This window comes from Myxocyprinus asiaticus, chromosome 28 (genome assembly GCF_019703515.2).
Source record: "Myxocyprinus asiaticus isolate MX2 ecotype Aquarium Trade chromosome 28, UBuf_Myxa_2, whole genome shotgun sequence".
In the NCBI taxonomy this organism is placed as follows: domain Eukaryota; kingdom Metazoa; phylum Chordata; class Actinopteri; order Cypriniformes; family Catostomidae; genus Myxocyprinus; species Myxocyprinus asiaticus.
The window spans coordinates 32,087,634-32,114,239 of record NC_059371.1 but is presented as its reverse complement, the minus strand read 5'-3'; the positions used below and the strand labels follow the sequence as shown (position 1 = coordinate 32,114,239).

At 38.4% G+C, this 26,606-nt stretch overlaps 1 protein-coding gene across 1 annotated transcript in view; it reads right to left on the bottom strand.

The window, feature by feature from the left end:
- LOC127419296 (plexin-A1-like) overlaps positions 1-26,606 on the bottom strand; it is a 304,625-nt gene that overhangs the window by 252,313 nt on the left and 25,706 nt on the right. Inside the window, exon 3 of the mRNA XM_051660595.1 lies at positions 12,635-12,817. Within this exon, the coding sequence (XP_051516555.1) occupies positions 12,635-12,817 (183 nt within the window). The remainder of the gene's footprint in view (positions 1-12,634; positions 12,818-26,606) is intronic.

Sequence of the window (26,606 nt, the reverse complement as noted above, 5' to 3'; positions counted from 1 at the left end):
AATGGCAACAAATTAATTTAAAGGTGCACTCAGTATTTTTCCCCATTAAAAATGGTTTACTCCTAAAGAGATGATTGTAATTTTGAAACATATGTATAAAATCATGACCACTTACATAAGACTCTTGTCTTATCAGTAATCTTATAAAAGCTGTTTTATTCTCCATGGGGGAGGGGCGCCCTCATGGGGCTGCCATTTTAGAATTTCATTACCAGCTGAATACTATTCGCTTAATCTCAGTAACTGTCTTTTTATTGGACACTTGGATTAAATTAATCATGGTTGATTGTGAATAGTGAATTTCTACAATGGCATCTGTAACTGAAAACTAATGATTTTGAATGATGCAGCATCCACACCACTAGGTGCCACTAGCAAAAAGTGCACCTTAGTTTAATCTGAAACATTTACAACCCAACTTCATTAAAATATATTTAAATGATAATCAGTTTACATATTAAACATTAATAAAAAAAGAAATACACTGAAAAAAAATTAATAAACTGAAACTAATAAGTATAGTACTGGCAAAACTAAAGCCAACAGTCAGAGTGAAAAAAAATAAATAATAATTTCAAATTGATCAAAATAGAAAATAATTGAAAAAATAAATAAATTCTGCACTACGATAACCCCTAGTTGTCAGACAGCGGGGGTGACATCAGGGGTGGCCGGAGATGCCATGCTTTAGCCGTTGGGCGGGCATCTGTCTTTCCCTGGTATCAGGTGAGGTTGCGCACAGTTGCACTGGACACAGCTGTGGCAAAAGCTGGCAAGCAGCATCCCAGGAATGTTGCTGGTCACATTCTCTGCTGGCATCTTGTAACTATTACACAAATACACACACACAGTCCAGAGTGCACAACCGGCCTGCACACATCAGTGACCCTCTATACTTGACAGTGTACATTACTGTGGGATGTTGTGTCTGTGTGCTGGATCCTCAGTTGTCAAAGGACCACCTCATCACAACATAAAAAAAAATGCGGCAGAAAATAAGAGAATGTCCAGCATAACTGGCCTCCAGTTTTCAAAGACACAAAGCCACATAAACACAAGTTGTTTGGAGTGAGTATAAACTGCAATCGAAACTGCATTTATGCAACCACAGTCTACTAAGCTGAAACCAGCTTAAACCATCCTTAAATGGTTTGCTGATCTTAGCTGGTCTGCCAGCTTGGTCAGGCTGGTCTGTTGACTGGTTTTAGAGGAGTTTTGGCAGATACTTTTCAGCTGGTCATGCTGAAAGTCAAGCTTGACTAGCCGAAGACCAGCTTGGCCAGGCTGGAAGATCAGTTTAAACCAATTAAGACAATTTAAACCATCTCAGACCAGTTTGAGCTGTATTATATACTATCAACATCTATTACAGGCTAATTTTAGCCCCATTCATGGGTACAGATTTTCCCCCAGGACTCACAGGTTAAGTGCTTCTCAAGGGCACTTCTGAACAAAGTCAGGACTTTGAAAAAAAAAAAAAAAAAAAAAAACCTGCAAGCACCTGGTTAAAAGTGTACTTTCCTCACACAGATGTCCAATGAGCTTCATAGCCAGGGGCTTTTTCAATCAAACCCATCTGCCAGCGCTTAAAATGGTCACACAGAGCCAAGGACTTCATATGCATGCATACATACATCTAAGACAGAAGCTCTATTCACAATCCAAGTAAGCTACCCTGCTGTCTGGTGTCTATATAGTCAGCTGCCTTCTAAGGCAGCACTCTGACTAAAATGGAACCTCAGAAGTGACTGATTTTGCACACTCCACATGGTAGCAACCACATACACCACACAAATTGAATTTCTCACTTGAAGAGTTTGATGTTAGCATGTAGCTAAGCTAATGGTGGGATACTCAAATAAGCATTAAAGCACACACAAATAATGGGTGTAATAAGTTTATAAAAATTCCATCTATTCCATCAATAAATATGATGTCTTGAAATTGCATATATTATAGTGCATAGCCTATTTACTGTATATTTTGTGACATGTATATTGTTTACATTCATATGCAGAACCATTGGTAAAATTGTACTGTCTCTTTAAGAATACCGGCAGATAAGCGAGCATCTCAGAGACCTTTTTAGGTTGAGCGCATATTAACGAGAGGAGTTGAATGGCTTCTTTACCGCATCGTGTGATTAGAAGAAAATGTTATTTTTTTGTTGTTTTTGATCAACAACTGACTGTGGCCTAAAGAACAGAAAGGGTATTAAAACAGACATGGATCTTGGATCTTGTCTTTAGACACACATTACAAAGAACAAGTCAAACCAAACTTTTACTCTCAACATGCAGTGAAAGGTGAACTTCTCCACCACCATACTACTCAATCACTGCCATCTTGGATTATTTTTTTTCACAGAGCTCATCGCAATCCATTCTGGGATTACCTTCTCTGTAGTATATGTGTTGCTGCCTTACAATTTGTCCAAAATAAGCTATCTTTCTAAGTAGCATATTGTTGCAGCCAAGTGTTTGGAACAGCCTTTGTGTCAAGAATGCCCTTGATAACTCAAAATGCTGTCCAGGTATGCAGCTCCCAAGTTTTTGGAACAAAGTTAGAGTATGCAGATAAGGAAAAAAATGTGAAGCTTTAATGCAATTATTTGGGGAGGTTTTGGAACTCAGTCAGGGCAGAACAGAGATAGAGTATGCAAATTACCAAGCTGATCTTGTACTTGTGCCTGGACAAGAGCACTGAAAATATATGGATTGAGAGAGAGGAAGAGAGAGAGACAGAGGCATGAGGCACAGTGCCCGATATAAAAGAGAAGGTGGATGTGACACTAATTGTGTGTGTGTGTGTGTGTGGCGGGTTTGGGTGGTTTACGAGGACATTTTTTTAGGTTACAAACTGGTAATTACAAGGGTATTATGCTATAAATATGGTTTATGAGGACATTTCTAGTGTCCCCATAATTCAAATCGCTTAAAAAACACAAGGATAGTAAAACCTGAGATCACCTACCTTGTCGGGCCCAGCCAGTGGTCCCCATGAGGGAAATGGCTTATTAAACATACTAAACTATGTTTTTAAAAAAATGAAAAAATGCAAAAAGGTTTCTGTGAGGTTTAGGTTTAGGGGTAGGGTTAGGGGATATAAATTATCGTTAGATCTGTATCAAATCCATAAAATGCATGAAAGTCTATGGAGAGTCCCCACAATTATATAAAAACAAGTTTGTATGTATGTGTGTGTGTGTGTGTGTGTGTGTGTGTGTGCGCGCGTGTGCGTGCGTGCATGTGTGTGTGAAAAACAGTCAAATGAAAAGTGATCCTGTACTGGCACAGGAACAGCATTACCCTAACAGTGAGAACTGCAAATAGCCTATTAAAAAAATCCTGGTCAGGGAAGATACCATATTCAATTTGACAAACAAAAACACATATGTTGATGTATTTTCACAAAACAACACAAGTACAAACATTGAAACATTGACTGTATGTCTATCCCTCACAGCATTGTTTTCAATTTAACATATGTGTCTACCCTGACTCAAGTCCATTGAGCCACATGACACAATCAGAAAATTACCCAGCGACAATGTAATCAACAATTATTGTGTCACAGATCTACAACTTTCAAGAACAGCACAATTATAAAATGTTGCACTTGGTCTCCTTCCGATTTGTCCCTAGCAAGCATGACACTTCATAATGGAGTGACTGACCACGCAACAAACTTCAGATTTGTTCCGTTCTTTGGCATATGCTCTCTAATCACTGCTACCAATCACGACTTCCGTCATTCCCGCAGAGGACTACAAGATGTTGTCAATCATTAATCGTTCTCAATCAGGCAAAATTTCCACAAGGAAAATCACATCCTGTTGCAATCCCCCCACCAGCCTTTCTTCTTGCTCATTGCTTCCAAATGTTATCTGTAATTACCATTCACTCCGCAAATTAGCTCAAATCAGATCATGCTTCTTAATTAAAGTAACATTTCGGCAGTGGAGGGGGTACACGTGTGGCTGCGCTAACATGCTAATTAGCCACGCTAACGTGCTAAATGATAAGTGACCTGCAGCACTCCACCAGCATTAAGCTTCTTCAAGGGAGATATTCTTGCCACATCGAAATACATTGCAACATGCAGATTGGATCTACAGAGGCAGGGAAGTGGACATCACATGAACATGGCTGGTTGGTTATTTGCGAGCACCTTAAGTGGTAGTCACCATGTGTGCTGTAGTCTCAGGGTTGCCGCCAGGCCAAAAAGTTATGCCACATGCAATGAAGTCAATTGCCACAGATATGTACAGTTCTCAATCAGATGTACTGTAAGGACAGAGCGGAAAACAGCTTGCAAGCATATGGTCTCGCTTGACGCATATTTTCATCTTTCTTTATTAGCTGTTGTCTCCAATTTAGAGACAGTCAAGCCAAGGCATGAATACAGAGATTTCAGGTGATATCAGGAAGGCCGGCATATTTATGTGCAAAACATGGGAAGTTTTTATGGAGATTTTCACTCCCTTGAACCCCAACAGTGGATTCATTCAAATCACCCCCACCTTTTCACCTTGCACACATCAAATTGTATAATAAACCACCTCAGTATTGCACTGCATTATCCCTTGTCTATTGTCATTTGTTGTCTGGCACATACATTTTTAGTAAAGGGTAGTAAGCATGGCCTTATTTGATTTACAGGCATTTATTGGTAATCCATTGTTAGAACAGTTCGACAAGTGCAGAAAGGATGATTTGTTGCTAATTGCTGATCATTATCAAATTCCTGTTTCGAGGCAAGCTCTTAAGAAACTATTAAGAGTATTATTTTAGAAAGGTTGGTGGAGCAAAATGTTCTTGTGTTGCCTGGCATTGATGCTTGTTGCTGGCGAGCAGCCTTCCAGCGTTGGCATACCAGATGAGGTGGAGTGTGAGACTAGTGCTGAGGTTGAGTCAGAGTCCGAGGCTAAAGCTGTCTTGCCGCCCTTCGATTAATTTTCTCCTGTCTCCACCTGGTCTAAGGATGGGGTGCAACTGAAAGTTTGCCTGGCCTGTGTTCAAATGGAGGCGCAAGAAAAGGCACAAGAGCGTCAGGCCGAGTTGGACCTGCGTCTCAAAATCTGCAGGCTGGAGATTGAGGCTGAGAAGCAAGTCAAGTTGCAACAGCTTGAGCTAAAGGAAATGAAAGTTGCTGGTTCTACTGCAAAGCTAAGCACCGCTGTTGTCTCTACTGTTGCTCTGGTGGTTGAGCCACCATCCGCCACCTTTTATATTAGTGTCACTTTGTGGAAAATGGCTTGTTGATGTGCTAATGTTTAAATACTGCTACGGATGTTGATTGGAATGTGGTATATCACATGTACTGTGTTTAGCACATGATCATGTGTTGTCGGGTCATCTAGGTATCACAAAAACATATAATAGGATACTTAGACATTTCTTTTGGCCTGGGTTAAAGAAAGATGTTGCTCAGTTTTGCCATACATGTCATACCTGCCAGTATATGGGAAAGCCGAATCAGGTGATTTCACCTGCTCCGCTCTCTCCCATTCCGGTTATTGGAGAGCCCTTTGAGTATGTCATTGTCGACTGTGTTGGGCCATTACTAAAACAAAAACGGGTAATCAGTTTTTCTGACAGTAATGTGTACTGCTACCCAGTTCCCTGAATCAGTCCCACTTCACAAAATTACAGTTTCGTTAATTATCAAGGTACTGATTAAATTTTTCTCTACATTTGGACTGCTGAAAACTGTACAAACAGATCAGTGCACCAATATACTATCTAAGCTCTTCACCCAAGTTCTCAAGTCTCTTGCCATAACCCACAGAGTTTCAAGTGTGTACCATCCTGAAAGTCAAAGCGCACTTGAATGCTTTCATCAGACGTTAAAGTCTATGTTAAAAAAGTACTGTATGGACACAGGTAATGCATGGGATGAAGGTGTTCCACTAGTTTTGTTTGCAGTAGGTGAGACCGTTCAAGGGTCTCTTGGGTTCAGTCCAGCTGAGCTCGTTTTTGGTCACACTGTTAGAGGACCCCTAAAAGTCCTCAAAGAACAAATTTTGGCAGTTGACTCGAGTCTCAAGATTAATGTGATAAATTAATCCATGAGCTACGTCAGCCAGTTCTGAGAGTGTTTGCACAACACTTGCTCTCTCGCAAAAAAAAAACGCTTTCTGCCGCGCAGGGAGGCATGAAGTGCCAGTATGACGTGAAAGCTGTCTCTCGCTTTTTCGGCCTGGTGACCAAGTGCTTGTACTGCTACCTCTTCAAGGTTCAGCCTTGTCTGCTTGTTTTTCTGGTCCCTATGTTATGAAGAAAAAGATGAGTGAGACAGACTATTTAATTGACACTCCTGACAGAAATCGCCAGTCTCGTGTTTGTCACATAATCATGTTGAAAGCATACCATGCCAGAGAAAACCCACAGGAAGAAACTTCAGAGCTGACTGCAGGGCCCATTGACTCTTCTGTTGCAATGGCCTATGAGATTGCATCTACTGTCACTGTTGCCATTGCTGGTCCTGATGAGGATGGTCTAGTGCTGCGCAATGCCCCTCAGCAATGCGCTAGATTGTCTAATTCAGAAATGTTGAGAGATTTGTCTCCACATCTCACCCACTTATCTGGTCAGCAAAGACAGGATATTGTAAATTTGATTCAATATTTCCCCACTCTCTTTAACGACATCCCCACACAGACGTCGGTATTACAGCATGATATTAATGTTAATAACTCACTTCCAATTAAGCAGCATGCTTACCGTGTGAATGCTAACAAGCGTTCAATTTTGAAAAAAGAAGTAGAGTACTTACTAGAAAAAGTTTAGCCATACCAAGTTGTAGTCCATGGTCTTCCCCATGTGTTCTTGTTCCCAAGCCAGGTGGAACGTTCTGTTTTTGCATGGATTATCGCAAAGTTAACACTGTTACTGTGCCTGATTGCTTTCCATTGCCTCATATGGAGGACTGTAACCAGATAACCTTGGTTCTGCCCCTTTTGTCAGTAAGCTGGATTTGTTGAAAGGTTATTGGCAAGTGCCATTAACTCTGCGTGCCTCAGAAATATCCGTTTTTGTAACACCAGATTAATTCCTGCAATATACCGTCATGGCCTTTGGTTACATACGTTGTTCCTGTGGAGGCCAAGGTCATAGCCACTACAGAGTTTCCTGTTCCCACCACAAGGCGCGAGTTGCGCAGATTTTTGAGCATGGCTTGTTATTACTGCAGTTTCTGTCGTAACTTCTCTATTGTTGTCCACCCCCTCACTAGCTTGTTGAGTCCGTCTAAACCTTTCATATTGTCTGCAGAGTGCCAGCATGCTTTTGAGAGTGTCAAAGACCTCTTATGCAGTGCTCCTTTTCTTGCCGCTCTGGATTTTGCACTGCCTTTTAAAATAGAAGTAGATGCGAGTGCTGTTGATGTTGCTGCAGTACCTCTCCAGGAGGATGGTACTGGTATTGATCACCCCATTTGCTACTTCTCCCGTAAATTCAATAAACATCAGGTCAACTATTTCACTATCGAAAAGAGGCTCTTGCATTGTTGTTGGCATTACAGTACTTTAAAGTTTATGTTGGTTCCAGCAATCTCCCAGTCCTTGTTTACACAAATCACAATCCATTAGTCTTTCTCTGCCGTATGTCCAACCAGATTCAGCGGCTTATGCCCTGGTCTCTGGTTGTACAAAACTACAACCTAGACATAAAACACAAGAAAGGTGCTGAAAATGTGGTTGCTGATGCCCTTTCTCAGGTTTAGAATGTTGTTTTGTGTATTGTTTTTTTGCTTTGTTTATTTACTGACTTTATTCATTTCTCTCTCTATCTCTCTCTCTCTCTCTCTCTCTCTCTCTCTCTCTCTCTCTGTTGTACAAATGTATATGTTTGTTCTTGTGGGTGGGAGGTGTAACACTCCTGTGTGTGTCTATATGAGGTGTGTGTGTGTCGTACAGCGCTGTCCCCTCTGACGTCATCATCTCCTCCACCAGTTGCCATAGACCGGCAACTTTAAAACCCCACCAGAACCCATTCGTGCAAGCTCCAGCTGTGTTACTGTACTCTATCAGTTTGTTGTTGCAAAGAATTCAATCCATTTGTTTTTGTTTGATATTGTATGTTCTCTGTCCTGTTTTTCTTATCCCTTTTCATTGTTATTTGTTACTTGGTTATACACTGTGTGCCCAATTATTAGGCAAGTGAGTATTCTGATCTTATCATTATTTCCATGCACATTTTCCAACTCTAAACCATTTAAACTTGAATGCTTATTGGATTCAATCTTTTTCAGGTGGTATGTATTTGTGTAATGAGGGAGGGTGTGGCAAAAGTAACTAACACCTTATCTCAAGGTGTGCATAATTATTAGGCAGCTTCATTACCTCAGGTAAAATGAGCCAAAAAAGAGATTTAACTGATACTTAAAAGTCAAATATTGTAAAATTCCTTTCAGACGGATGCAAAACTCTTGAAATAGCTCAACTATTGAGGCGTGACCACCGGACAATCAAACGTTTTGTTGCGAATAGTCAAGTGGGGCGCAAAAAACGCATGGAGAAGAAAAGGCGCAAATTAACTGCAAAAGACTTGAGAAGAATTAAACGTGAAGCTACCAGGAACCCATTATCCTCCAGTGCTACCATATTCCAGAACTGCAAACTACCTGGAATGTCCAGAAGTACAAGATGCCAAGTGCTCAGAGACATGGCCAAGGTCAAGAAGGCTGAAACACAACCACCACTGAATATATTCACAAGTTGAAGCATCAAGATTGGGCAAAGAAATACATGAAGACAGATTTTTCAAAGGTTTTATGGACAGATGAAATGAGAGTGACTCTTGATGGATGGGCCCATGGCTGGATCACTAATGGACACAGGGCACCACTTCGAGTCAGGTGCCAGCAAGGTGGAGGAGGGGTACTGGTATGGGCTGCTATCATTAAGGATGAGGTAGTTGGACCTTTTCGAGCTGAAGATTGACTGAACCTCAACTCTCAAACCTACTACCAGTTTCTGGAAAGTACTTTTTTCAAGCAGTGGTACAGGAAGAAGTCCTCAGCATTCAAGAAGGCCATGATCTTTATGCAGGACAATGCTCTATCACATGCATCCAAGTATTCCACTGCATGGCTAGCCAGCAAGGACCTCAAAGATGCCCAAATAATGACTTGGCCCCCTTCCTCACCTGACTTAAATCCTACTGAGAACTTGTGGGCCCTTCTCAAACGTGAGATTTACAGTGAGGGAAGACAATACACCTCTTTGAACAGCATTTGGGAGGCTGTGGTTGCTGCTTCAGCGAAAGTTGATCATGAACAGATCAAGGCTCATGGCAGTTATTGAAAAGAAGGGTGGCTATATTGGTCACTGAATATTTTTGAAAGGCCAAAAATGCTTGTCATTTTGTGTTACTTATTTGTTGCACCTACTCTAAAAATTGAGAATAAACAACTGAGTTGGGAGAAATTATTTTTGTAATTTAGTTGCCTAATAATTGTGCACACTAATAGTTGCCTAATAATTGTGCACACTTATATATTCCCCTGAGAAAGACAAAACTCACTTTTTCTTTGTTAAACATTCAGGTTTGAGGTTCAGTAACATTTTGGATTGACTGAGAGCATTGTGTTTGTTCAACAATAAAATTAATCCTGAGGAATACAATTTGCCTAATAATTGGGCACGCAGTGTATAGTTTCATCATTTTCGTTATTTTTCTTACATTGAGGAAAGTGGACAGGTAAGAAGGTCACGTGACATACATTGTGCACACATGCAGGTTTTCGCAACTGTTTAGACACATTAGGTTAGGAGTGAGTGCCACCCGCTGTACGTTTTACGTTTGGCTAGAAAGAGTAGTTTAAGCAGGGTGCCTCGGACGCTGAAGATCTTTTCTTTTACTCTTTTGTTTTCTAGTCAGTTTAGAGGGTTTATGTATAGCTAGAGTGTGCTTTGTTTTGTTTAATACGTTTGTTTGGCACATTTTTTTTATGTCATTTAATGTTACTCCCCAACACCCCTAGAATATCTTGGGGTTGTAACAACAGCAAATAGGATTCATGCAAAACTGCTGTACTTGCATAATGAAAAGTCACTTAAAATACTGAAAACAGACAGAAGGCAGAACAACTTCAGTGAATCAGAATTCTGTTTTCAAACAATACCAATAATCTCAAAATGGCCAAGTATCGGCCAAATAATATAATGGCAAAATATCGCCTGGACAATATATCAGTTTATCACTACTTCTGTTATAATCATTTGTATTTTATTTTCACACACGACAGCCATAAACATCTTGAAAACTGTCAAGCATACATAAATGATACCTGAAGTGTAAAAAAATTATTTGTTGAGAAAGAAAGATAAAAAATGTAGACTGACGAAGACAACTTGAAAACATCATTACAACCGAACAAAACAATCTCACATGCTGCAGCCTAACAGCCAGCCATGGGTCTTTGCTTCACAAACAACATTAACACACACACACATACTCGTCCAGCTGTCTGCAGCCACTAAGATTTAGACCCCTGATTATATATTCATACAGATGAATCAATAAGGCCTCACAGCACAACCAGAAGACTGGAAGAATTACAATGAGCCAACATCAATAGACTACAGCTTTACATTTCATTAGGGCCAGGCCCACACTTTAGCACTAAATGAATAGCAATAAAACAGCACTGCCTGGACCAATACACATCCAAGTCCCAGAGCTGGTCTGCCTCGCATAACTCATCCCATGAGAGCACAGACAGAGCTTGGCAAAAGCTCTGTAAAACAACCAGCCCGGACGAGTTCAGAGAGGAGATTGCTGAGTAGTGAATGGGGTGATACAGCAGAAAAAAGGGGCAGGTAAAGCTAAAAATAAATTTCTACCATTTAGATTGCAAAAGAAATTGCATTAATATAATGGCATAAATAATATATTGAATTATATTACTGTGTATAAAAAAACTATTATTATAATTCATTATAAATATAGTTTTTATTGTCATATTCTAATGACTTAGTTATTGTTTCAAAAAGCATAAATGAAAAAAACAAACAACGGTTCTGCATATCGGTTATCGGTCACTTATCAGTAAAAAAAAAAACATATATCGGTAAATCTCTAGTTGCCCATTGAAATTTAGTAAGGGAGACACACATGATTGTCTCTAAATTAACTGACACATGCTTAAGCATTCTATTACTGTGCATTTGACTACGCTACTAACATACTGTATGTACATACACCTTCTAGCTTCTACCTTATTAGGAACCTTAACACACACACTCTATTTGCACATGGACCATTGATTTCTGTCTAATGACAAAGGCAGTGCTGTCCAGTTCGGTGCCTGAAACAGGAAGGGAAAATGTGATTTCTTCTCAGAGAAGAAATGTGATTCCGATCATGGGACATCGCTCGACATCCATTGATTTCCCCTCATCATCTCCACCCAATCTCCCAGCGTACAACCTACTGTATATCCAGCCAATGGTTTAAACGTCAAGGCAGGGGTCATATACAAGGACTACGAGACAGGGTTACTGCATACTTCAGCACTAGCACGTGTGTGTTTGTGTGTGTGTGGGCAGGTTTAAGTGGTTTACGAGGACTTTTTTTAGGTTACAAACTGGTAATTACAAGGGTATTATGATATAAATGTGGTTTATGAGGATTTCTAGCGTCCCCATAATTCAAATAGCTTAAAAAAAACATACTAAACGATGTTTTATTGAAAATGTAAAAATGCAGAACGTTTTTTGTGAGGGTTAGGTTTAGGGATAGGGTTAGGGGATAGAATCTATAGTTCATACAGTATAAAATCATTACGTCTATGGAGAGTCCTCATAATGATAGCTGCACCAACGTGTGTGTGTGTGTGTGTGTGTGTAGACGTTTTGTGTGGGTGTGGATGTAGTCAGAAACTTTCGCTTGCAAGAATTTGAACATGAGCCTCTGTCTGACACGAGAAAGGATTCCAACACACTCTTACAAATGCCCTTACAGAAAAGTACTGTGGTGGTACCATAGATCAGAGATGGTAGCTATCAGATGGTAATATCATGGTACTAATTGATTACCATACTCATATACCATGGTATATAAAATGGTACTATAAAGTACTTCAAAAACACCATGGTATTCAAAACAAGCCCAAAAGATGGTATTTCCATGGTATATTTTTATGGTGGTCCCATGGCAACTTTTTAAAAGGTAATCTCCCAAAAAAAACAAAAAAAAGGTAACACAAAGTATCATGGTGATACCATTATGTTCATTTATACAGGATACCTTGAAGCATCATGTACTGTATGTAATACCATGACACATAATTTTAATCATCCAATATCACAGTATATATCAAAGTACCATGGTATTACCATGTGGTGCTATCACTGTACCATGATACTGCCAAACTAGTTTTTTGTAAAGGACGTTTCATTTTATACAATTAATTTTTCTCATGAAAAGATTTAACAAACCATCCCATAACACATATAACATTGTATATTAAAACTCACATGTTAAATTTTGTCCTTTTCAATGCAACATTACATGTCCAACAAATACATCACTCCAAATATTTTAGGAATACACATGTCCAAACTGAAATAAACAAATACAATTGTATCCCAATGGAAACACATGCAAAGCGGTACCATGCGACTCACCTTCTTCATCTTGCCACTACGAGTGCCAGTAAAGGCTACAGTTTGCCCACGATAGTCGTATGCTGCCACGGAGGTCATTCCATCGTCTTTGTCCAGAAATAGAGGAATCCCCTCAATAGTGGTGGTGCCCCCTAGAGGCTGGTTAAAGTCCTGGCCGCAAAAGTTGTCATCTATTTGCAAAGGCTGTGAAGAAAGGGAGAAGAAAAAAATGCAAGTTCAAGAAGTAGTTAGTGAGTGTGAGAGTTTCATTACGATGGCGGCAATATGGCATTTTCACTCGTCTTCGTCTTCTGCAATAACAGTCCATTCCTCAATATTCCTCTGGGTCATTAAAGGCCATATACTGCATTTTCTGAGCTAATGAATCAGCCACACTCAAACAGGCTCACCCTCATGCAGACATATTGCAAGATGAGTCCCAGTGCTTCTGCTGGTAGAGGAATTGACTGAAAATATAGAGTACCTGAGGGAAAATAATTCTAAACTCATTTTTCCTTTGTACAAAAATACTGCTAACGTAGACACAGCCAACACCAAATGTCACACAAACACGCACATAATGCCTCACAATTCAAAACACATTCAATGCCTTACGAACATACAATCCCTAAACGTCCCACACAAAGCGCAAAGAGTCCTGAGAGACGTCCTCCATGCTCTGGCCAACAGACTGGGCTCATTAGCAGAGACAAAAGTGGTTATGACCCCCACTGCCCCACTATTCTGCCCCAATAGTGCCCCTCATTCCTCACACAGCCAGGGGTGCCAAAACTGCCAAGGATGACCCGTTCCAGGCAGCAGGAAGGATACTCAGCCTTGTAGTATTGCAGTCCAGAGTTGTGCCCTACAACACAAGAGAGCCTGTCCTTCCCTATACCCCTGGGGGCTCTTCCAGGTTTGCATCCAGAAATAGAATGAGCAGAAGGGGATTGGATAAATAGAAAATGAAGGTTAGAGACCATATAGGTTATACCAGCCATTGTGTGCCAGGTTGCAGTACTATAATTACAGTAGGTCTGTACTTAGGTAAGAGGTGTGCTTTTCATGCAGGGAAAATCTTTGGGGAGAAAATGTTTGTTGCTCACCGCTTGCAGTTATTGCCACTAGGTGTTATTTCAGTTAGATGAGGTAACATTATCTATGATGGCAGAGTTAATGATGCTGGTAATGCCATTTAATGTAAGCCAACCAATGATCCTGGAAATACCACTTACACTAGCTTAAAAAATGCTGAAAAAGACAAGGTCGTGGGGACAATCTACAGCTAATGGCACGTACAGAGTAAATTAATTCAACCTGGTGAATGGCAGTGCCTCCTGTACATTCATTTAGACACCATTTGGGAAATCCTACGTAAGTAAACAGATTTCCCAATAAATTAAAATGCATTTAAACAAATTGTCAACCAAGCAATGACGAATGCTGCAGGAATGTATCCCTCCCACCTTCTACTCTGCATCCTAAACTACGAAAATAACAGGGAAGCCACCCATGTCCAGTGACCGCGACCATTAATGATGCATATCTATCAGAGGTTCTCCATTTCTGGCGCCTTCTGCTTCTTGCTAATTTCTTCTTTTCTTTTCTTTTGTCCTCAAATTACAGTCTCATTTTGGTGAAAAAAGGAGACGAACATTGCAATTGAGACTAAACAGGGCTGCAAGGTGGACTAGCTACACAAGGGAGGAGTGTATCCAGGATAAATGTTTTCAATAGTAGTGGAAGGGAGGTGACACTAAAGGGTGTGCTGACCCAAGAAGGAATCTCATCACTCCCTCCCACAAGTCTCTAGATTCAGAACAGGGTGTTAAGAGACAAAGACATGTTAACATGTTTTTAAGCCAAGCGCCGTGCTACCACAGCTTCTTGGACCGGATTGGGACTGTCATCTTTAATATTTTAAGAATGTGAAGGGGAAGACAGCTGAGATCGAAAGGGGTTGAAAACGCTTTTGACAGGCTTGACAGTAAGGAGTTGCATGAGAATCAGGGCTGTCGTCAAGGGGGGCAACCAGAAATGTTGGCCGGTGCCCAGTGATGTAGGAGACCAACTATGGACTTCTGTGGTAGTGCATTTTCAATAAGCATGGGGAAGGAAATGGCCCAACCTTAAAAAGCAGTCCCAGTTGAATTTTAAAATATTTCACACAAAATTGACAATTCGAAATGAGGGTAAGAAACTGGACAGAACTTTTGTTTTTGGGTGAACTATCCCATTAAGCAATGACTCTCCTCTAAATCCAGTTCTAAGCCAAACAGAATAAACATCAAATCCCAAACTTAAAACAAGGAGGCTGTTATGGAAATGTATCATCTGATAAACACAAGGACCTCTTATGTCGAGCCAAGCTATGATCCACATTTCTGTGTAATTCCTGGTTGATTCTGCTTTGCTGATAAATAAGCACAAATCTTAATGTGTCCTGATTTCAAGTGACCAAACGCAGACCATCACGGATCAGTGGGAAAATAAGAATGTGTCGGATGCTAGCTTGCCTCCGCTTACACACACACCGCTGAGAGTAGATGTAATCCTGATGTCTTATCGTTACACCATCTGATCGATCTTGAGCAGCCGCGATCCTCCTGTCTCTTCTATCACTCCATCTCTCTGTTTTTCCTGCCTCCCTCTCCATCCGTCCAATGATACCCATGAGGATCAATCAGGGAGGCAGGGTTTAGCAGAGGGGAATGCGATAGACAAAGACAAGTCCCAAAGGGTTAATTTGGCAGCGTGTCTTAGTGATGCAGCAGGCCTGTTGCAGGGAGACAGAGACCTGACAGACAAGGTGATTTCAGAGAACATACACAGGAGAGAAAGGCCTAAAACTACATAATGATGTTTATGAATAGGATAGGATCTTGATGCTAATTGGTCAATACAGAGCTCCAGCCATGCTAGAACACACAATATAGTTAGATGTCTGATGTGAAACACCTGTTCCCCTAGCTATAATGTATATCACCCCTGGAGTCCAACTATTAAAGGGATAGTTCACCCAAAAATGAAAGATCATTATTTAGTGTATATTAAGTGTATGCCAGGTTGTGTTCAACATTCATCCTTATTTGTGTGTATACTTAGATACGTACCAAGGCAGGTGTGCATGTATTCATGTGTTTGTTTGTGTGTGTGCATATGGGTGTTTCCCTTAAATATGTTTGTGTCGATATGTGTGTGTGTATATGTGTGCTTGTCCTTAAATGTGTTTGTAGATCGTGGTGCACATAAATAAAGATAAAGAGGGGCTGCCAAAAGCTTTGGATGCATGGCCTAAGAGAACGAGAGTGAGAGGGAGAGAGGTGAGTGGAGGGTTGGCAGGCTGCCAGCCTCCAGTTTTGATTAGTGATGGCAGAGATGCTGCAGCTCAGCCGCTTGCCCTTTGTTGCCTCCAAACAGCCAATGGAGGCTCTCTAATTGGGTCTTAATGGTGCACGCTCTAAAGCAAGCCAGGATTCAGGCACTCTCTGCCATTCTCTCTTTCTCTCTCTCTCTCTCTCTCTCTCTCTCTCTCTCTCTCTCTCTCTCTCTCTGGCATTAACAGCATTAGACAGGCGAACATCATAGATTCCCACAGCATCTGAGGCTTATCTAAAAATACACGTCATATTATCATGGCCATAGTTAAGCTTTATATAATGGTGTTATTTCTAAAGATGATTCCACTAAGCAATCCTATTGACCCTCCATCCAAAGTCCTTTAGTCGGACTTAATGTCTTTTTGTAGGTTAATCACCCTGTCATTTGATTATGGAATATGATATGACGTTCCTGTAGGTTAACTGGTAGAGCTTGATGCTAAATGTATCGTGGATAGATGCTAACTTTCACTTTGAAACTCTTGAACAAGCACTAATACTGCTATGAATGATAGGGTTAGGATCAGGGAATGAACGGTAAATGCTTCTCGTTGCTGTAGGACTCAGTGTAAGACGCAGTTCAGACCGAACGCATTTTTGCGCTAAAAACTAGATGAGCAACAAATTTTACAAAATACAGTTGTCTCTACACACAATTTTAAAGGTACAAGTTCTTTTTGAGATGAGGGTAAACAGTTCTTGCTGTTTGAAAAAAATAGCAAGACATGGCGTGACAGTCAAGGACGTAAAACTATTGATGTATACTTGGGAAAACAATTGAGGAAAAAAGAAATTCTCCCTGCCTCCGAAAAAAAAAAAATTCTCCCTCTCCCAGTCTTTCTTTCCTTCTCTCTCTCACTACATCCCATCCTCTGGCACTTAAAACGACACTTGTGATCTTTATAGTTTGGCTTTATAACGTCTTGCATGAGACTCTGGCGTGTAGAGAGCACAGGTGTTCACTGCATGGAGGCAATGGAAAATATAATCCGAAAACAGAGAGGAAATGTGCACCGCTGATCTGGGCTGATTTTAAATGTTGGGGCAATAAACGTGTAGACCTCTTTAAGTGCTGATCTTAAAACTGTGATTAAAGGGAAAGGTTATAGAATGAGTTGAGAGAAAGAAATGGAGATAGATTGAATAAGTCAGTCAGTAGTATGCCTGGTGTAATCCTGCACAGCCAGACTTTTGACTATTGGCTTAAAGTCTGGTCAACATTGCAGCTTATTCTAAACAAGAACTGCTTACTTAGACAGGAATAGACTGATTGTAACCATCAACCACATTTCGGGTTTTGTGACATTTAGCAAAAAGAAACAGCGTTCTCTATAAACTCATCAGTCAAAGATTTCATACAAAGGTGTACACTACAGTCTTCAAAGACAAAGGACTACTGGCTCTAACATGGACAGAAATAGATGTGGAAGGCCAGATGTACAGCTAAACAAGAGGATAAGTACATCAGAGTGTCTAGTTTGAGAAATAGATGCCTCACATGTCCTCAGCTGACAGCTTCATTGAATTCTACCCACTCAACACTAGTTTCATGTACAACAGTAAAGAGAAGACTCAGGGGTGCAGGCCTTATGGGAAGAATTGCAAAGAAAAAGCCACTTTTGAAACAGAAAAATAAAAAGAAAAGGTTAGAGTGGGCAAAGAAACACAGACATTGGACAACAGATAATTGGAAAAGAGTGTTATGGATCTGAACCCCATTGAGCTTTTGTGGGATCAGCTAGACAGTAAGGTGCGTGAGAAGTGCCCGACAAGACAGGAAGTGTGGGGTGAAATGTCACCTGAGTGTCTGGACAAACTGACAGCTAGAATGCCAAGGATCTGCAAAGCTGTCATTGCTGCACTTGGAGGATTTTTGATGAGAACTCTTTGAAGTAGTTTAAGAAGTTCTGAACATTTTTTTTTCAAATTGTAATAGTAATTATTCATATTATTAATGTCCTGACTATACACTGTGAGCAGCTGAATGCCACTTTGGTGAATAAAAGTACCAATTTCTTTCCATAAGAGCAAAATCTGAACATTATTTCAAACTTTTGGCTGCCAGTGTATATATAAAAATTATATTTTATTTTTTATTTTAAAAATTATAAAATATATGAGTTGAAGTGTAAATGTAAAATTGACCAAACCTAAAGTTGACCAAAAAGAGAGACATATTTTAAGTATTAAGAAAGATTTTTATATTTAAAACATTATTTTTCATGACATTCATACGTATTTAAAGCCTTGAATGGAAATAATTTAATTTTTTGATTTATTTATTTTAAGTTAAATATGTAAAAATGATTTTTTAAGGTGTATAAAGTGCACATGCAGTTAAAAAAAATATGACAATTTATATGACAGTTAATCGTGAAGGCCCTTAATGACACAATTAATCGTCATAATTGCAATTATTCACGATTTCATAATCGTGACAGCCCTGCTTATTTGTTTTCCCCCTTAGTTCGGTTCGCTTAGGTATATATGAACCTTGCAATCCCACCCAGATCTGCATCAAAGCAATCGGCCTAAGACCACCTCAACTCAACTCTGGAATGGTTCATTTGTTGTGAATATGCAATCCGACCCCACAGACCAAAGAACCAGACAATCTCCCTATGAGTATACCAGTATACAAAGAGTATACCAGATGGATCTTTGGAGAAGAAATCCGTGAGCATGTCACTGTGATTCATAACCAAAAAACAGATTTAGCTTTCCATTAAAGAACATTAACATGTTTGGCAACTACATATAAAATATAATTGCACGTAAAGGTGTTATTTAATTCCTGAAGCAATTTTAGCGCGATTGCTTTTCTCTGTTGGATAGCGGCAGAACAGACACAGGTAGGATATCAACATCATTAGCAACTGTTTCGAAGTAAACTACAGGTCAGTAAAGGACCTGAAATATCTTGCAAAATGGTGCTATTAGGCTATTTTTCTAAGAGAACAGTCAAAAAAATTGGGCTAACAAAATACCACAAATTTACTGTACATAAGAGAGATTCGAGCCATTTTTGCAACCCTATAAACCATATAGCAACACACTTAAAACCACTCTGAACACCTTAACAACTGCATAGCAAAGCCTTGGCAACCACCCACAACATAAAGCATTGCAGTGGCAAGCTTTAACTGGGCAAACACCACTCGTATTTTCTTTCGAAAATTAAAAAAATCTAGTCGTAGTCTTCTTCGTAAGTGCCCAATGTAGCAGATTGGAAACCTGCAAACAACTTTGTTTCCTTTATAAAAACCTGACTTCCAGAAATTGCGTACAGCCAATCAAATTTGAACTGGCCATTTTAGCAAGCTCGTGCCATTTTCATGATATGCATCAATGAGACCATAAATGCTCCATGGGCGTGTGTAATTTTATGCTGTGTATAATAACAAAGAGCAAACTGAAGGAAGCAAGTGCAAAATTTCAAGAAACTTAGCTCAGCACATGTGCTAATGTGTTATGAGTGCTTCTATTGCCCTATGTGTGCTTGTGTCATGTAACCAGCAGCAGGCTAAAGCTGTGGGACAGATGTTTATATCCACTCTCCAATGACCTGACACTGCACACGCACCCCAGACACAGCCTGTCCACACTCACACGTACACATTCCTCATACCAGCTCCACAAAACGCAAACACATTTCCAAGCAGTGCACAGAGGCCCGATTATGAGGCTGCCCATGACCTGTGCTCGGCCCCATGGCATCTGGCACAGACCACAACACACATGCACAGAACTCTCTCTTTCGTTCTCACACATGATTTTGAACTCCAGACTGAAGTCTGACACTTGACTAAGAGATAAATGCATTTCAACTGATCTTTAAATAATCACAAACTTCCAATATAAAATGAAACTGCAAATAGCAAAATAATAATAATAATAATAATAATAATAATAACAATAATAACAATAATAACTAATAATCTTTCATATGCAAGCAAATGGTTTAGTTGTATTTTATTTGGGTGAAACTGTCAAAAACTTGTCCAAGTTATATTTCACCCCCCACAAAATACAAAAAAGAAAATAAGAAACTATATTTTAAATAAAGAACATGAAATCTACAGATTATTTGCACTGTGGCATTACATTCATGACAATTCAGCACATTTCCTACACAAATTCTCTTTACTGTAATACAGAAAAAAATCTCAGTCTCATAACCATATAGCAAACAAATAATGATATTTATTTAAATTGTAAAATATTAAATGCATCATGGTAGTTTTGTTTTACTGGCTTAAATTTATGCTGATTTTAATAAAAAACATAAAAATAAACACAAATAAATCATTGTATCCAGAAAGGATGGGTTTCATTAATGTATTACAATTAGGGATGTGCGAGACTAGCCGACTGGTTGACTAAACGGTTCTGATGCTGCTAGTCGACACTGGAATTACTAGTCGGTTAATATTTTCTCCATTAAACTGATCATCATTTTTACACATTTACGTTTGGCTTTATATTTTTACAGAAGCTGCGCTTAAATTACTGTCATATTAATGTTACACATTTTAAATAGAATTAATAATACAAATATTATTTTAAAAAGACGATATCTGGAGCAGATACAAAGTTTCATTTCACCTCAGGCCAGGGGCGGACTGGCCATCGGGAGAACCGGGACTTTTCCCGAAAGCCAGCCGTGAAACGGGGCCGAATGGGACGCGATAAGCTGAAATGGGCCACCACGTTATGCAGAACGGGCCACAAAATGGCACGGCGATATGTAGAAAAGGACAGTGACATTAGGTGTATTGTAGGCTACATCACAGGCCTATTTTTTCTATCCTATAGCTATCTTTTTTTTTACATCGTAACTGTTATTGGTTAACGTTCTTTACTGAACAGCTGTCATATTAGATCAATGGCTAATGCATGACGTGAAATACTCGTGCATCTTTTTAGCGCATTTTTTTCTCTCGTAGATTTGCCTTAGCCTACCTGTTAATTATTTTCAACAATGTCCTGACTGTTTTAATATGTTAAGTAACTTTTACTTGGTGAATTCCATTTAGAACAGGCTATTAGGATTGCTCTATTGGTCCTGCACTATTCATTGTGCAGTAACATAACACATTTCAGTAATAGTTTTCCATCCAGTTATTTACAATATTACGTCTTTCGTCCTGTTGGGGTGAAATATGGCCTGGGTATTTTCTTCATGAGATTCACCCAGTATGTCATATATTTTGGGGAACATTACCCATTTTGTGCCGATTTGAGAGTAGTAAGCTCTACTCCTCCACATGCGGTTCAGATTAGAATAACGGAACAAAGGTTTGGCACAGTATCCCAAAGTCTGTACTGTCTCTCATGAGAAACAACCTGATGAGGCTGCATGATTTGCATCCTTGTACCACAGATCACACGTATGTTTGGCACGCTCAGACGTCAGGCCTTTCAGAGCTTCTATTGAAAGCAGCTGCTCTTAGTCTTAGTGTATGTACTGGCTAGGAAATGCAATTTAGGGCAATTTTTCAACATTACTGAGCCACTTCCTGCCTGATCGTTCCCCCTTAAGATTCCAGTGAACCTAAACCTGTGCTGAAACACACATGAGCTTACACACAATGTGAGTGAGTCAATGTGTTTATGTAGGTCTATGTGTGTGTGCGCAAGTGTGATTATGTGAGCTATCACAGTTTGTCTGAGGGTTGTTAATGTTTAAGCATAAAAAAAAAACCCCATCAAGAACAAAAGAAAGCACCTGCTAGATGACCAGAAAGCATCTGCTAAATGACTTAATACAAATAACAAGACATGAAAAATGTAAGGCCTACTGCTTTATTTCATCTACCGAACAAGAAAATTATGTGATAACTGAATGTTTTGTTTATCACCCTGTTTTGTCATTTTTATTTTTATGTTTCTAAGCTAAAAAAACTCTGAAATAGTGTGACAGAAAAAAAAAATCTAGGAAGGACACTTTTTTCTAAATGCCACATTACATATTATTTTTTTAGATTGCCAAACATGTTTAGTTTACTAAAACCTATAATATACTGTATTATAAATTATAATATATATTTGAGTAGCCTATGTGTTGATTTTAATCATGACACCAACTCAGTTGCTCTCCATCGTATTAAACATTCTTAGTTTATTTTTAAAAATATAAATAAAAAATGTGTTGTTTGTTTGTTTATCGCCAAAACATATTTTGCTCATGAAATTGCACACTACATCAAAGAACTATATCGCACACTATATCAGAATAATATTAGACCATTTCTTATAAAATGACAACAAATGTTTATTAAATAAATAATATATAAAATATCTAATATATAACAATATAAAATACTGTTGTTAAAACTATTATATATATATATATATATATATATATATATATATATATATATATATATATATATATTACATTTTTAAGCAAACTAATATTTTAAAACTTTTATAAGTGCATTGGGAAAAAGGGAAAATACTTTATTAAAACATAAATAAGTGTGCAGATAACTGAATAAGAAGCTATTCAACTAACAGAAATGTTTTCCATAGTTATTTGTACACATTTTAAAGTTACATAATTTAAGTGTGTGCCTTTGCACTCAGCAGTCTGATCTATAAGATCATGAAGCCGATCTGAGGCTTTTAACATTGTTGTCCCAGCAAAAGCATCAGATTATAATCTACATAATCTAAAATTAAGCATCCCATAAACACTAATCCAATTACAGCACAGACGCATCATTTCTCCCCAGAGTGGCATGCTGCAAAGCTGCAATTCCTGCTGAAAAAATGTGTTCACAAGGCATTCTCATACAGCAACAGAGTAATGAGATCTGTGCAACCTCTCCTCTGTTGTGTGTGTGTGTTTCAGCACATGAACAAGCAATGAGTGATTTCATTAGTTTCCATTCAGCAGCTCTATGGTAGCCATAGACGCCCCGCTGAGCCCGTTCTCCTCCACAACAAGGCCATAACGACAACATAACGTTGAGAGAATATGGGTCTGCCGTTTGAAGACCGTTCAAGGAGCAAGACTGGAAACGGCACTCCAAGACTCAGCATGGGGTGTCTGCAAGCTTCCAAGTTACAAACTGCATAAGGGTTTTTAACAGCACTATGCTAAATAGCCCTGATCAATTTAACAGAATGTTCAGCATGCTATTCAACGGACTGATACCAATATAAGAGATGACATTAAAAATGGCCTCTGGCAGGCTATGCAGCATACAGACAATATTCTAGCAGTAGAGCTGCACGATTTGGTCAAAAAGTCATACTGCTGTTATTTTGATGAATATAACAGTTGCTATTTGAACTATAATATGAAAATAACCTAGTTATCTTTGCATTTACAATGTGTCTGAACTTGAAAGTGGATTCAGATCACTTTTTGGTCCATTTTTTTTTTTTTTTACTTAAAATGTTATTTTTGATAACATAATATTTGTTAAAGCTTAAATGTGCAATTTCTGCATCAAAATATTATGTCCATTTTAGTTGTGGTAGTGTTGGTGTTCACTTTTAATGCACACTGTTTTTGTGGGGGGGTTTTTAACTTAAAATGTTATTTTTGATAACATAATATTTGTTAATGCTTAAATGTGCAATTTCTGCATCAAAATTGCCACCAAACAGATTTTCAAACACAAACATGTTTTCAAACAGCTTTCCAGAATTCTTCCCCAGTCTGCCATTGATCAAATATACAGATGGTCCTGTCCCAAACTCATCGCCACTAGTTGAGTCAATGTTCCCGTGTAGGTCGGTCAGGATGCTCAAAAGTTGCACAAATGACTTGGGGTTGCGCAAATGTCTTCAATGTACTGTATATTAAAGGAATATTCCGGATTTAATACAGTTTAAGCTCAATTGACATAATTTGTGGCATAATATTGATTACCACAAAAAATCATTTAGACTCGTTTCTCTTTTTCTTTAAAAAATCAAAAATCGAGGATACAGTGATGCATTTTCAATGGAAGTGAATGGGGGGCAACTTTTGGAGGGTTTAAACACAGAAATGTGAAGCTTAAAATTTTATAAAAGCATTTACATTAATTCTTCTGTTAAAACTCGTTTATTACTTTAGCCATAAAGTTGTTTAAACTTTCATTTTTTACAGTCATTTTAGAGTTTTAGTGTTTGTTGACATTACATCATCATGGCAACAAAGTTGTAAAATTGGCTATAACTTTACACAGAAAAGGTTAGTAGACGATTTTATCACACTAAAATCATGTTAACACATTGTTTAAATCTTGAGTCTATACTTTTGAAACAGTGATTATTTTGACATTTACAGATTGGCCCCATTCACTTCCATTGTGTATCACTGTAACCAGAGATTATTTAGCAGAGACAGGTCACTTCTATTAAAATGAATAGGAGAAATTGGAACGCTCAACCAAGCAGCTCTGAGCGCCCAACGGTCAACAGATGGTGAAAGGAAATCCCACCTTAAAGTTAAAAGAGCCAATCACCTTTTAAATACAAACATCACCAGCCAATCAACTCTAGAATGTGCATGCGCATTAACTATACAAGCCATGAATATTGCGTCTTTTAGCGTAATATGAGGTTAAGAATCACAATTTATGATAACAGTATTGTCAGATTTTATTGCTGATTTGAAACATGTTCTTTGATCGTAATCTTGACCAACCGTATTTGAGATTTTGTTCTTTCTCCATTCAAGTAGATAGGAGCTGCACTGGCATGACTGGAAATAGCCTCCCGAGACCGTTCTAAAGATGGCCGACAGTGGACTGACTTGCTAGAAAGACTTTGCTGTAACCCACATTTTTGCGTTTTCAAAGAAAAGGAGGGGCAAGTCAAGATTTTTTTGATTTTTCAAGATATTCTGACACAAATGATATCATCTGAGCTTAACTTGTATTGAACCCGGAATATTCCTTTAAGCTGAAATAGGAGAAAGTATTTAAACATTGATAAAAATTACACACTTCAGCTTTAAATAATGTATTATTATTTATATTATTCTACAATAATACCTCCCTTTTATGTGGAGTGTGAGGCAGTCGGGTTACTGTAAATCTAGATTTTCTGCCCTCCGGTTTAATTTGTATAGTAATTTGTAACTTGTTCAAGCCAAACTTATCTGATATTCAATGAATGTGAACCTAAAGCACATTTGGTTTACAGTGCAAGTAATGTGGACCAAAAAAAGCTAACATACTTATGCCTGTTGCAGTGGCAAATTTTTACCACCGTGGTGGTTAAGGGCCAATCTCTGCTGTTAAATGGTGTTATACGGTGGTTGGGGGGCAGGGGAGGGGTGCCGCAAATTACATGTTTATTTTACTTTAAAAAGTGAGTCATTGAACACGGAATTGAAATTAAACCTTTTGTTAAATATCACTAAATACCCAAAATACAATTGTACAAAACTATAAAAAAATAGTTTGCATTGGTTTTAAAATGTCTGTCTGTTATTGCACCAATAGCCTATCTTACACAACTGTAACATGTAGCTAAACATCAACAGCTAAATATATTCCAGAATGACCAAATCTGTTAATATAGCTAAACTTCAATATTAAGCATGACTAAATATCAGTAAACAGATGGACAATAATTAAATGGTGGTTCAGTGCTACTTGACAGAAAGCGTTTAAATTGTCTGATTTTTTTTAGCATTTCAACAGAAAAAAAAACAAACAAAAAAAAACATCGTCCGATTTTTGAGAGGACCTCACTGGGGCTATGATGTTTCCAGCCGCACTGAATACATGTTCAAAAGCAGTATTAATCTCCTAAACGAATTTACTTACAAAAATGTATGAGGTATTTTTTTTTTTTTTTATTCTTTTAACAAAGATAAGATTGAAAAATATACATCATGAGAATAAAACTATTCTACTTAAAACATATTACTGACAAAACTCTGACAAGAAATAAATAACACTGCAAGATATTACCTATGCATTGAAGTGGAAGAAAAAAGTGCAGGTACTCCCCTTGTTAGTATTAACTCAGTATTTTGGTAAATAAATTATACTCTGACACTTTGCTTTTGTTCACAACATACGTTTATTTAAAAGTAAATAAATATATTTGGGGGTTTATACTATATGGCAGGGCTCTTCAACTACTTTCTTACAGTTGCCAGATTATCCAGATAAAAACTCAACGGGGGCCAAACATTTTCTGTATTTATCTTAGCTAACACTTTCATTGTAACCAACATGTTAACATGAAAAACAAAACACTGTTAATAATATACGTTTATATACATTATTATAGTCAGGGGTATTAAATGAACATTTATAAGATCTGGCCATAAATCCCATCATAAGATCTGGCTGAAGAACAAACATGATCTCACACCCTCAAACAACAGTAGGTTTTGATTAACTTTACATTGAAAATAAAAAAATAATGTTTGTTTATCAAACACATAATGAGTGTTTGAAAAAGATGCTATTTCAAATGAAAATCTATTAGTGTGGACATGGCCTCAGGCAATGGTCATAGTATCTTGAGGATTGCCCCATCTGAGCTGCAGGAAACAACGGTAAACTTAAAGGAATAGTTCACCCAAAAATGAAAATTTGCTGATAATTTACTCACCCTCAGGCCATCCAAGATGTATCTGAGTTTCTTTCTTC